The sequence below is a fragment of the Odontesthes bonariensis genome, chromosome 5 (assembly GCF_027942865.1).
Source record: "Odontesthes bonariensis isolate fOdoBon6 chromosome 5, fOdoBon6.hap1, whole genome shotgun sequence".
NCBI classification, from domain to species: Eukaryota; Metazoa; Chordata; class Actinopteri; order Atheriniformes; family Atherinopsidae; genus Odontesthes; species Odontesthes bonariensis.
The window spans coordinates 32299499-32312654 of NC_134510.1; the positions used below are offsets into that span (position 1 = coordinate 32299499).

Genomic DNA, 13156 nt, shown 5'->3' on the forward strand with positions numbered 1-13156 from the left:
GTTGCATACAATAGCTGGGTGTTAAAGATCATGTTTCTATTGCAAGATTAATATAACGGGATGACTGCTCATTAATGCATATGGCTTCAGAAGTCATCACATAGATGAGGCCGAGGCTTGTATTTTTAGGGGCATCCTGATGTTTTATTTCTTAGTTTCCAAGCGAGGCCTCTCAGAATGCAGTTAATGTATTTTTCTGACACACAACATGTTGACCATTCCTGTAACACTGCTAGATTTTTCAAAACCCTTTTTTTGCAGGAGGACAGAGAGCTCAGCCAGAGGCACGTGTGATAGCTTGTTTTCCTCTATAAGTGCAGGACAGTTGCTGCTGTCTCAGGCAGTGTGGCCCCTGTCAACTGTACAACAACACAGAGTAAGAGCCACTGCTGTGTGCTTAGTGCACATTTAGTGTGTATTTGTGCACCTGGTCCTGCTCTCCTCCACCTTCCTCGTTGTAATTTAGGATGTTTTCGCGGATGTCCTCCCAGCTCTCGTGCTCAGCAGGGATGTGGTAAACTCCTCGTTTCCTGAATTTGTTTCGGCTACCCTTCTGGTTCCAAACCGTCACTGCCACCAGCACCACTACACACACAAACACACAGAGGACTGTAAAGCTATACATCTTTTCACGAATATATTTCCACACTACTGGGGACAGACATTTTTTATTCTTTTACATTTGTTGCAGTGGCCCTTTAAAGCTGTTATATGTCATTGATCTAGTAAAAAAAAGCTACTGATCTGCAAACCGTAACATAAGCTAAAACACAAGGTTTTTTGAGGTTCATTTTACGTGTGCTGGTGTATCTGTCTTTGTGACATTTGCTTTCAACTCGTTTGTCAGTGTCTTTTTGTTTTCAGATGGTCTCTTTTTCCAGGTTCTAGCTCTGCACATGATGTTTTTTTAAGCTGACTGGACTACATCCAGATGAAATTAAGTTGATGATAATCAGAGGCGACGCATCACATCACTTAGACTCAAGTCAAACTTGAGAGTAGTTTGGAAAAACAGATGGAGCCATCTGAGGGGACGTGAGGGGTTTAACAGACTGATCTGTTTGAAAAGCGTCTTCTCCTCTCATGAAACACTGAGTCAGTTTAATGTGTCGGGTTTGTTTAACTTCAGTAAGTTTTGCATCGTTCACCTGAGAGAAACATAAAAGTTCCCCCAAGTTTACCTCAGCTTGGACCCCTAAAACTTGATTAATTAATGACCCTCTTGGTCCTTACCGATGAAGACGAGCAGACACATACTAATGGCGAGGATAGAGCTGGGGCTGAGAGCGGCCAGCCGGTGACCTTTGACCTGCCCCAGCTCACAGTGCTGACCCCTGAAGCCCTCCTGACACCGGCATCGGTAGCTGTCGGGTGACAGAGCCTGGCAGATACCACCGTTACGGCAGGAGGACGGCCCGCAGGGAGATGGCACACAGCGATGCTGCCCTGCGTCATCTGTCACTGTCACCTGAGCGCCAGGACACCTTAGAGGGGACGCAGATCAGGAGAAATGACAACAGGAGATGATGATTTAAAACTTGAAAAGGTTTCTGGAAACCTGTATATATTTGTACGTGATGCCAGAATAAATCAGAGGAAGTTCAACAGAAATGGGCCAGTTTGTGAGTCATTTACTTGCACTGGTGTTTCCTCCACAGGTCGATGCAGCGCAGCGGGCTGCGGCATGGTTGGCTGCTGCAGGCATTGCTGGAACAGCCCGAAGTGACACCTCGCCTCTCCAGCACAGTCACCAAGTCCCGGCTTTGTCCATCAAGAGGAAGGACCTGACCGTTAAAACGAACGTCCCGCAGGCAGCCTGCATGAGAAAAGGTCACATCTAATTTGTTTCATTTCTAATTACTTATGTTTCACTGCAGCTGCTGCTACGTAAAGGATCGTGCACGTCTTTTATTCAGTATCTGTCATGAGTACATCACAAATTTCATTCCAGCCACCAGTTCAAACCAGTTCCACACTGATGTTGTGAATCCCAAACTAGAACTCCATCTGGATAGTTTGGATCTATTTATCTTTTTCTTGTTCCACAACAAGTCTGTGATGTAAACCAGTAAAATGTTGAGAAAACAGTTTTCTATCAAAAAACACATTTTAAGAATTTATCTTGGTCTTATCATGTATGCTAGCTTTTTGGGGGGTTATTTCGCTCAGTTTGAGACCAGGTCAAGATCTCACCCTGGAAGTCTGCCTTGTTTCCAGCGTTGGGTCCGTTTCCAACCATCAGGCTGGACGGGTGAATTACGATCTCCCTGTGGCTTCCCAGTTGAGCTTGGATCTCCCGTGAGCCCCCGCCCTGCTCCAGTCGCAGGGTGAATATGTTGTCATGGCGACTGAGGCTGACAAAGACCCACTGTCCGACGTCCACACGATGTCCAGGAAGACGCAGTGTGTGCGCACCATCACCCAGGTTGGCACGCACTGAAACATGACCCTCAACCATCTGAAAGAAAAAAGATTATTCTCACTCATTAGAACATTAAACCTTTCCCTCCCAAACCTTCTATTTAATTACACCTCAGATAACTGCATATAGCCCCCTGCATTGCAAACATGTCAACACAAAGTTTAGACCCAAAGTTAAATACATGTTTGTCATGTATTTCATGCTTCATTCTGTGTTGCATGCTAAGCTTACGAAAAATGGTAATCTAGCAACGTCATTTTCCATCCGTGGTGTTTTCATGGTTCATGGGCAATATGAGAACAATGCCTGCTTGTCGATTATTGATTATTAACAATTAACAATTATATCTACAACAATATTTTTCTAAATGTTAAATTGCTGACTGAGTTAGCAGAATGGCTGGAAGTGATCAGTCCTAGTACAATTTATTGATGAAGTGGAGTCCAGCCGACTGCCAGGTCACTCCACGAGCTTGCTAAGCTGTGATGTAAGCCTTTCCATTCTGGTAAAGTTCACCAGAGAGGTCGGTGAAAGTTTTTCCAGGAATTGACTGACCTCCAGGATGATGTACTCGTTGGCCTCCCGTGATGCCAAGGAGAGCAGAGTGCCTGCGGTGGCTCTGGTTCGGAGGAGCAGCTGGATGTTGGTGCGCCGAGAGCTGCTACCTCCTCTGAGCTGAAAACGCACCGTGCTGCTAGAGTCAAAGGAGAACTCTGGAATGCCTGAGGGAGGAGAAGATTCATGTTTAAACTGCCTCATAGCTTTACTTACTCAGGGCTAAGCCGAGTTAATGTCTCCACATATACTTTTACATTCACGGGATCCCAAAAGAGGAGATTTCAGACGACTTCGTTCCCTCACCCCTGTCACACTTGTGTCCGGTGTATCCTGGACGGCACTCGCAGCTGAAGGAGCCCCAGTCGGCGAGGCAGGATGCGTGAACACCACAGGATGGACCGGCCGCCGTCACACACACCCCGTCTGTAAGCCTGCACCCTGGAGCACTGTCCACACTCTCACCAGGTGATGCCAGATCGTACACCTGAGGCGCAAAGAGATGCAGGATGTCAAACTGTGTCATCTTGATAATCCTTCTATATAAGTAGAAAGTTTGCCCTGATGGTGGCGCCAGAGGAAAAGTCAGAGAATCAACACAGACTATAATTGACTGCCCGCTCTGCTCTGTATTAACTCAAATACAATACTGGCAGGAGGATTCAAATGTTTATTTATGTATAGTTTAAACTTGGTATGGTTTTAACTGCTTTCAAGTGGGATCATGTGCTTACCATGTTCAGCTAGAGTAAATGAGAACAAACCATTGGCTACAGTATTCACAGAGGACCACTGCATATCTCTCTGACAACGTGGGTGCTCACACTCAAAGTTAATATGGACCGTGGTTCAGTTCTATCAACTGACATCTCCAATAAAGTTTAATCAGACAAAATTGCTGCTTGGAATCGCGTTATGAGAATACCAATTCATCTGTGACCTTTAAAGCAAGACATCTAATATTGCTCGTTGGAAGAATTCTTGACCCCATTTCACTGAATCAGTGAAGATGCACTTTTATTTAAAAGGGTATGCTTAATAAAATCTAATCACAGTTTTGGTGCTTTGTTATTGAATAATATCCCATTTGTCCCCAAATGTATTTTTTTGCATATGAGATATGTGATGTTTTTCTAGTGTTTATTAACTGTTTAATAAGCTATTACCACACATAAAACCAAAGGCATATTGTTCTCAAAGCTACCACTGATGATTTTTTAATTTAGGATAGTCATTTTCATCAACTACTTTTGTTGTTCAACCTGTCTTCTTCCAAGTATGGCACTAAAACCTAGTAAACAGCACATTTTTGGATGTAAAATGGATGTAAAGTTGGCTTAAACCAACATGAGAACAACCACAGCCGGGCTGAGTGAAACAGTGCTGATGAGCACTGCTTGTGTGTCTGGTAATGACAAAAGTACCATAATTAAAAAACACTTGATTTAACTCTACTCCATAGCTGCTTGTTCACTTTTTCTGACTTTTCAACAGCTTGGGCAAAACAAAGGCTAACAACAGCTGAAACACATGTCCAGCTGTGGCACATATGTTTGATGCTACCTCCAAAAGGCTGCCGTCTACAAGAGGGAGACATGCACCTGAAAAGTTTTTTGTAGCAATAACTTACTACTGGTGTAGGAATCATGCTGGAATCTTCAGACTTCAAGTGCTATCTTTTCCTATTGAGGTACAGCTCAAATGTTTTCCCATTGCTGATAGTACATGGGTCTATGTTCTTTTTAGGTACATGGGTGAAGTTTTCAGCATGCTCAGTTAATACTAAAAGGTGATGTGAAAACCCGGCAGGACTGGTCAGAGATTGGTCACCAGTGAGTATAACAACAACGTCTCTGGAGCAGTGCAGAATTGCTGAACAGTGGAACCACTGCTTTGTTTTCAGAAAGAGTAAATTGTTGGCAAGTAAACTGCAATTGTGCATGCGTTTATTTTTCTTAAGGTAGCCAGGAAGGTCCCATTGAGATACAATTCTTTCTGGGATTCCCGGTCAAGATGGCAGTAAAAAACAATATTTCACTCAAAAGGTTCACATAAAAGACTATTTAAAATGTTAGCATGATAAAAATTACTCAACATGTAAAGAAGACAGGGGCATACCAACCTTTAAATGTATGTATAGAGGGGAGTGATTGTAAGATGATGATATTTTGAAGCTCACTTAATGCGTAAGGAGCATACATGGAGACAGCAGTTTTTCCCAGCTCAGAGTGCATCTTAGGCACATTTAAAAGTCTAGTTGTAAATCTAGTAACTTCTTGCTTGGTGTGATATGACAGAAGGTTAAGTTGGTAATTTACCTTATAAAGTCTTTGCAATAAACAGCACGTGTGCATTTTGCTTCTCTGGTTTAGAGAAGGCCATTTTTAAGAGTCATACAAGGTGCAATCGTGAGTGCGTGAGCCTTCATTTGTTGAAATGTCTCCAAAGACATGATCGCGTGATCATGTTTTCACTCAAAAAAGAGTGAGAACATGATTCCAACTTCTCAAATAACTGTAGGAAACAACCAACAACCAAAACACAAGGGATTGTGGGTAAAATGACACAGCAGCATCAGTGCTGGACTGATGCAAACATTCTGTATTTCCACATTTTCTCATCTAAAAGCTATCCAAATCTTTCCTGGGGAGTATTTTTGGATCTCTGGGAGGTTGTCAAGGTTTTCACTCAGCTGCAGAGGAACCACAACAGCTTGCTGAGTTTCAGAGGGATGAGGAGGAAGAGGCAGCTTCTTTTAATTCATATTACATTTTTGGCTGTGATGCTGTTATGTTGGCCTTGGCTGATGCGCTGAGCTCAGACCACCATCTGTCCGACCACCACCCCCACAGCACTTGAGCACACACACACACACATGATAAGCACCAACACAAACGATCCACCAAGGATTTAGGAGGAGTGAATTCATGCATGTACAAACACACAGATGCAAACCTATCAACATTAAAACTGCATTTAAAGGCAAGAAACCCACACAGGAAATGCTAATGATTTCTGAGACACAGAAACACAGACTGTTGTTTTTCCTTACTTCCAATCCTCATTCTTTTTAACCCAACTTTAACATGATCATGAGCTCATTTCAACCTTAGATCAAATAATATACACTCACAGGGCTTGATTTTCATCCCAAACAGTTTGGACAGTGTAAACAGATTTTTGGACACATACAAACAAACATCCGGCATAGTTTTACCTGGCTGTCAACCACCAGGTTACGGATGCAGCCGGTGAAACTTCGGTAACGTCGGTATGGAGACAGCTCCTTCACACCACCCAGCTGAAGAGGCTGGAAGACATTTAAATACCTGAGGAGGAGAAAGGATGGAGGAGTGTTAAAAAGAGAAAAATGAGGATAGGTGATGACAAAAAAAAAGTAAAGCAGAGAGGAAGAGGAGCAGTAAAAATAATCTTAAAGTATTAAGTTAAATGTGTACTGTGACATTATTTTTTAACATTGTCAGGCTTGTTCATACCGCTGGTTCCCAGGTGTCTCTCCTGCAGCCCTGCAGCCAGATTCATCAATCTTCCTCCCCTCCCCTCCAACACCTTCCAACTCATTCACTGCCACTCCTCCACACTGGTCCAGGATCAGCTGGACAATCTGAACACAACCAATTGCAAGACATAGACCATGACACAAATCTCCTTAAGCATTATAGTTATTATTGTCAGCTCTTCTAATCATCTTAGCATTTCCTGTTTAAATAGCATGTAATAACTGGCATCTATTGAACAAGTTATTCAATTCTTAATATCGGACCTTAATGGAATGAGCAGAATTTGTGAAATATAGTTCAAATTTGCTATTTTGGTACACAACATTATTCAGTTCTGCTGTCGTATCATCCACCGTCCATCCATTTGAAGGTCTCTCTCACCTTTCCATCACTGATGACATCAAGGCGATGCCAACGTCGGTCGTTGATGGTGGATTTGGGTGAGAGCTGTAGGGTCAGCGTTCCCGATCCGTGGTTTATACTCAGCGTTGGTACTCCGTTTCTCAACTCTGGATGGAGAGAAGAGACAAATTTGTAATTGTTCTACCTTTGTAGTAAAACAGCACAACGTTGGCCATGAAATCATTAGAATCACAGAGTTAAGATAACAAACCTCAAGTGTGTAAAATATTACACAAATTCATTTTGCTTTGTGAGCTCCTTGTAGATTTCAGATGAAAATGAAAAGAATTGTTGCTTTTTTTTAACATTTTATGTGCAATCTGGTAACTCTCCAGTAAAAATAAACCCAACAGACAGAAAATAAGTTTGTCTCTTGTGTCTGAAAAGTTGATGCATGCCCGACATCACCTCTGTGAATTGCTGTGTAAGCTGCTGAATCCCATCAACAACTGCAGAAATCCCCTCCATCAATTCTTTGAGTTTTGTTTATCTTCCAATAAACCCCACAGCTGCTGTCTCTATCAGGTGTGTGTGCTTGTGTGACCTGATCAACCTCACACTCGCAATATTGAACATGTAAGTGAAAAACGCTTCAGAAACATCAATGGTGGTGTCATCTTTGATTTCCCACTTCCCAGATCTATGCAGCAACAGCCTGGTTCAATAATTACATAACATTAATGCCACAAGATTATGCAAGAAGCGTTTGAAAGGCCATCGGCATGCAGGCTAATCCATTGACACCACATAAGGACCGCCGGGAGCTGACATTAGAGTTTATGAGGCACTTCCTCCACAGAGAAACTGTCTTTACAGCAGCGGATTGGTGAACGCTTTGTGCTTGTTGAAAAGGACAAGCTGTGGAACTTTCCCACTGGGAATGGGAGATTAGTATGTGTCTTACAGAGCTTAGAAGTTAAAACAATGTTTCCACTTTTAGCAAAGGGGTAAAATTACTTTTCTGTACTCTCACAGCAAAAGGAAAACCATACCCAGAAACTCCAAGAAGCATCACACTCTCAAGCACTGTTCACAAAAAAGAGGTGGAAATCAGCAGGATTGATGATCTAACACGGCTTTCTTTATTAAGACATTTAGAAAATCCTCTAAACTTTACTGTTTTTCAAAGCTCAAACAGATGGAGCATTATACACCTGCAACATGGCAGCAAACTCACCTATGGCAATGAAATCTTCCTGCTCCCCAGAGTGGACAAGGCCCAGCGGTCCATCATAGAGGAGCAGACCGTTGGCCGACTCAGCCAGGAACTCCAAGGATATGTGGCTCTGGAAGCAAGGCTTGAGGGGAGGGAACCAGGCATAACCCTGGCCCCCAAAACTGTGTTTGGTCTGCTGGCATTCAGGGCCATCAAACATGGGAGGACACATACATCTGAGAGACAGGAAGAGTGAATTTTATTGCTTAATAATATTTCCAGCATCCGCCTATGTATGATCATCAAAATATTAGTAATAATTTCAGTCTAAAATCACTCTGTTTCTTAATAAACATTTACATTTTGCAATACCTGACAGTGTTGAGAAAATATCAGATGACCATATGTTCATATAACTTGTTCATGAATCGTTACACTATTTAAAAAAAACATTTTATTATTTTCCAATCTAATCCAACTCTCTCAGAAAAAAAAAATCTATTTTTTTAGTCCTTTACTGGTTGTTAATCCCATTCTAGTTTCCCCAAACAAAAGATGGAAAATATAACCTCAGCAACAAACAGACAAAAACAAAATGCAAGAAAGTTCAGGTTTTTAATCAAAGCCGGTTCGAATGTATACTTTCTTGAGTTACTGAGTGTTTGTGAGAGCAAATAAGAGAGAAACTGGCTGTCAGATTTAGCACCAATAAAATGATGTGACAAGTCAAAATCAGGTAATGTCCACGATGTTGAAACTGATGCTTGGCAGCTTTTTTTATTCTACATGGAATTCACGGTTTTAATTATCAAATCTTTAAAATGTTTGACAGATTTGACATATATTAATTAGTAAAAAAAAAGGGAAATTCTGACAGATTCAGACAGTTTGGGACCTGATTTAGCTGCAGAGGATCAGCACGCTTCAGATCAGTGCTGTAAGGAGGAGACACATAGGTGTCATAATAATAAAAAGTTAACAAGAATATATCACAATAAAGTAAAACCTTTCTTGATAATAATTGTTTAATCATAGTTTGTTGACAGTGTAGGAGAATACAGAATGTGAATATCAGTGTTGTATGCCGGGACTTTAGCGCCATTTTGTGAAAAATGCTTTACCTCTACCCCGTATTTAAGCACCTTGTTGCCTGGTTAGATAGATTTCAAATTATTTGGCTAAAAACTGTGGGAGAGCAGAGACGAGATGGAGAAGTAACAAAGGATAAAGAAGATGTATCTTACCGGGAGTAACTGAATCACTCAGAGCTGAGAATAAACGAGTTGGTATTGTGCCGAAATCTCGTCCCTCATTTATTGGCTAGTTTATTTAAGCAAACTATAATACTACCAAATAGATTCAGCAATGTCTTTATCAAATTAAGTCATGTGCAGTGGATTTTATGAGTCACTACATTGATAATAATAAAGATGCGTTTCAATATCTAAACTAAATAGAAATGGACTGAGATGTGATTTTAGAGGCTGATCCTACAGTTTGAGCGTAGAAACATTATCCTAAAGTTTGAATTCAGGGTCTGTACATACAAAAAGCTGGGAGCACGGCATCTACAGCTCAGCAAAAATGTAAAATAAAGACAGACTGAACTCACAATTAAGCTCAAGCTTAATGTATAACAGTGTTGCAATCATTTCTGATTTACAACCTAAATGAAAATTGTCTTACAATCTCTCCTTACACCTACCGGTATCCCAGTGGTCTGTCCTGGCAGGTGCCCCCATTGAGGCAGGGGCTGATGGAGTAAGCGGAGCAGGGCAGGTGGACCGCCTCTCGGCCCCTGCAACCACATCGTGCAGTCATAGAGGCCGATAGAGACACCAGAGAGACGTTCCCCGAGCTGAGAGCCACTGGTGTCTGGCTGAATGAAACCTCATTGCTGCAACCTCCGGACTGACTGCAGTCAAAGTTTGGACAGTCATCTACACCCACCTGAGAGATGGACACTCCCAACATGGCCTCCAACTGCATGGTGGGAAACAGTGATAATACACAGACAGAAAAACAACTCATGTCATGTCAAGTATATCAAAGACGTTTAGATGTAGCAGTAAACTTAGATAATAAACTTAAAATGAATCAATCCTTTTCAGCAAGTTTTAAATAACATTAAAATATAATTGATACTAGAATAATTATAAAAAGAGAAAAAAGAAATAGTCTGATACAAGATAAATCAAGCTGAAACTACAAGTAGAATATGTGGAACTATATAACTAAGTATGAAAATCACTCAAATAGTAGCCTGATATTAAATATAAAACTAAAACCAAAGTTACTACTAAAATAGCATAGAAAGGAGGAAACTAACTAAAACCAACAGCACTATAGTCATGAGTAGTGTTTGAACATATTAGAGAATTTCAGAAAATGGCAGTGTTCGTCTTTGATCTGACTGCATCAACGATCTCTCGTATTGTTATTTATGCACTTTGGTGTTTCTTTATCTTTTCTGCTTTTGCTGTCATTTTCTGTCTGCCGCCAAATTCACCCGTTTCCCTGCTTGTCATCCGAATTCTGCTCTCTTGTTGTCTTTATGGGTGAGAGGTTTTCATCAGAGTCCCTCAGGGTTTCCTGTCTCTGTGCGTATTTCTTTTTTTGGAGTTTAGCGATTCACTTGACACTCTTATCCACAGTGACTTACAATCCCCAGGCACATCTTCAGTTTTTTTGGCTCCAGAGCCAGTTTCAACATAATCTTTCCTTTGTGCCGACTTGCTGTTTATCTGACATTCTTGTTCTAAATACTTTCCTTGTGACCTGAGAATTAAAGACATGCTTTTCTTCTTCACCGTTTGATATGCAAGTTATTTTGAATTAACGTTTTTTTTCTGTGATTTTGTACTATTATCTTTTTCATGCACTAATTGCTTTTTTAAAACAAGCCGCATTAGTGCATGTGATCTGTAACTGGATCTGCCATGACACTTTGACGGGACGAATGAGACTTTGGGTCCTGAATAGGTGACTAAGAAAGAGGGACGACTCAATCAGGAAGGTCTGCCGCAAGAGATGGTCCAACCCTCCAGTTACTGTAGACCAGTGACACTTACTATTTTTTTCACAAGAGCCACATTGGCAGAGCAAAATCAAGCGAAGAGCCACTTTTACGACAACATAAGTCCCCTTTTGCAAATATGCATTTCTACATATAAAACATCCCACAAAAAAAGAAACAACACAGCCAATACATTTTCAATTAAGACCATATTTAACTTAATACTGGGATGAGCGGAACCTGGCATGCATGTCCTTGACTTTCTTCATGTTGTATTTGTAGTTTGTTGTTGTAATCATAGTGAGACATTCAGGATGAGCATGGTTTTTGTGCTGGTTTTTGCCCTTTTTAAATTAAAAACCGATCCATTGTGCCTGCATCTCGCGCTGGCTAAAGGAGCTAGCGTGCTCTGCGGTCAAGTGTGACAGTGGTTTAAGCTGCGTTGCCAGGTTTAACAGTGTGCCACCTTTTTGAAACACCATTAAGCCTTAATTAATACTTAATAAAAATACTTAATACTACAAAAACGCAAACTTAATAAAAATACTTAATACTGTGCAGTATTCGCTGTGTGTTATTTGAAAAAAAAAATTATTGTTATTGTTACCATATTGTTATAAGCTACTATGCGAGTGCGAGCCACCAATTAAAGCTTGATGAGTGAGTGGCTCGCGAGCCGCTCAATGAGTATCTCTGCTGTAGACCCTTGCTTGCTGTAATAATGTGTTTATATCTGATCATCTAATAGCCTGGTGAATATTTTTCTATCTTTCTACTCTTTTCCAGATATCAGGTAAAATATTATTAATCTGTCTTTCTTTAAATAATTAGGTATTTGTGGTTTTATTGTTTTTATTTTCTACTTTCATACTTTCTTTGGCAATTTTATGACCAATTTTTAGTCTTGTTCACAAAGCATCAACTAAGAGGCAGCTGATACTTAAATATTTAAATATGACCTTGGTCAGGGGTCTATGTGTATGTACTGCATGTCTTTAACATCTGCTTACATGGTTCAGTAACTACAGAGCTGATCTGAAATTAGAAGCAGCTCTGCTGCTTTTAACTGATCTGAAATATTCATTTTAATGTACATCAGTGTAGACAGGAATCATCGTATGAATACGTGGCAGTGATTCAGAAAAATGGGCACTTGCTAGAGTCTGCATTGTCTTTATTAAAACTTTCTTAGCATGTGTGCGTATGAGTGTGAAATGGTTAATGTGTGAAGTATCTCTAGTCCCTGCCGAACTGTATTTAGGCAGCCATAAAAGCATCTTACCCGTCCAGGAGTCAGGATGTGAGCTTTTTTTGTTTCAAACAACAGTTTCTAAGACTTCTTGAGTTAAAATTCATTCAACAGTCTGAAATTGTGAAACACATGTTTCAAAATAAATTCTTACTTTTAGTTGATCTTATAACACTCGTCTCACCTTAGCTTTGTTGGCTGCCACATAGCCGTGCAGTTTCTCTGCCTTGTAGTACGGTGAGCCATGTGCGGCGAACCAAACATTGAGGGCTTTCTCGCCCTGCCGGCCTGCGTCGGCTACGGAGAAAATCTGGACGTTCTCTGGCAAAGTCTGCAGGAGTTCAGATAACATCCGACCCAGTCTGAAGAATCGACTCTCCTCACCACCGCTGAAAAACTCCTTCTCTGTCAGGTCTGGAAGATCCGGAGTACAGATTTAATTACTTACACTATAAACCTTCATTACGAATCAGAAGAAGCAGAGGAAACGCTGAATGAAAAGGTGATTAAAACACATACGATAGAAAAAAAAAAGCATGAAAAGATTGGGCAGAAAAAAGAAAACAGAGCACAGGAAAAGACGAATGGGGAGTTTTTCCCATCATGCACAGCATCCTGTTGGTATTGAGAGTTTGTGGCAGTTGACATCCCTAAAACTGGGTTCTTTGGGTTATACTACACTGTGTGGGGCACAGCTACTGTTACCCCAGCAACCAATGCAGATGACTGGTTTGTGACAGTATGTGGATACGCTATCATACAGTTTTCAGAGGCATTAAATTAACTCAGCTGTATTTTTTGCTCAGAGACTTTCTGATTCTGATATTGTCACATC

At 40.9% G+C, this 13156-nt stretch overlaps 1 protein-coding gene across 1 annotated transcript in view; it reads right to left on the minus strand.

Annotated features, from left to right (window-relative positions):
- The window catches only part of LOC142380346 (neural-cadherin), a 142801-nt gene that overhangs the window by 4483 nt on the left and 125162 nt on the right, over positions 1–13156 (minus strand). The window contains exons 22-33 of the mRNA XM_075466129.1: positions 12506–12735; positions 9762–10039; positions 8078–8292; positions 6880–7007; positions 6475–6602; positions 6195–6306; positions 3284–3464; positions 2978–3144; positions 2194–2458; positions 1636–1816; positions 1234–1484; positions 428–585 (exon numbers count right to left, since the gene is read on the minus strand). Coding sequence (XP_075322244.1) covers positions 428–585; positions 1234–1484; positions 1636–1816; positions 2194–2458; positions 2978–3144; positions 3284–3464; positions 6195–6306; positions 6475–6602; positions 6880–7007; positions 8078–8292; positions 9762–10039; positions 12506–12735 — 2294 coding nt within the window. The remainder of the gene's footprint in view (positions 1–427; positions 586–1233; positions 1485–1635; positions 1817–2193; positions 2459–2977; positions 3145–3283; positions 3465–6194; positions 6307–6474; positions 6603–6879; positions 7008–8077; positions 8293–9761; positions 10040–12505; positions 12736–13156) is intronic.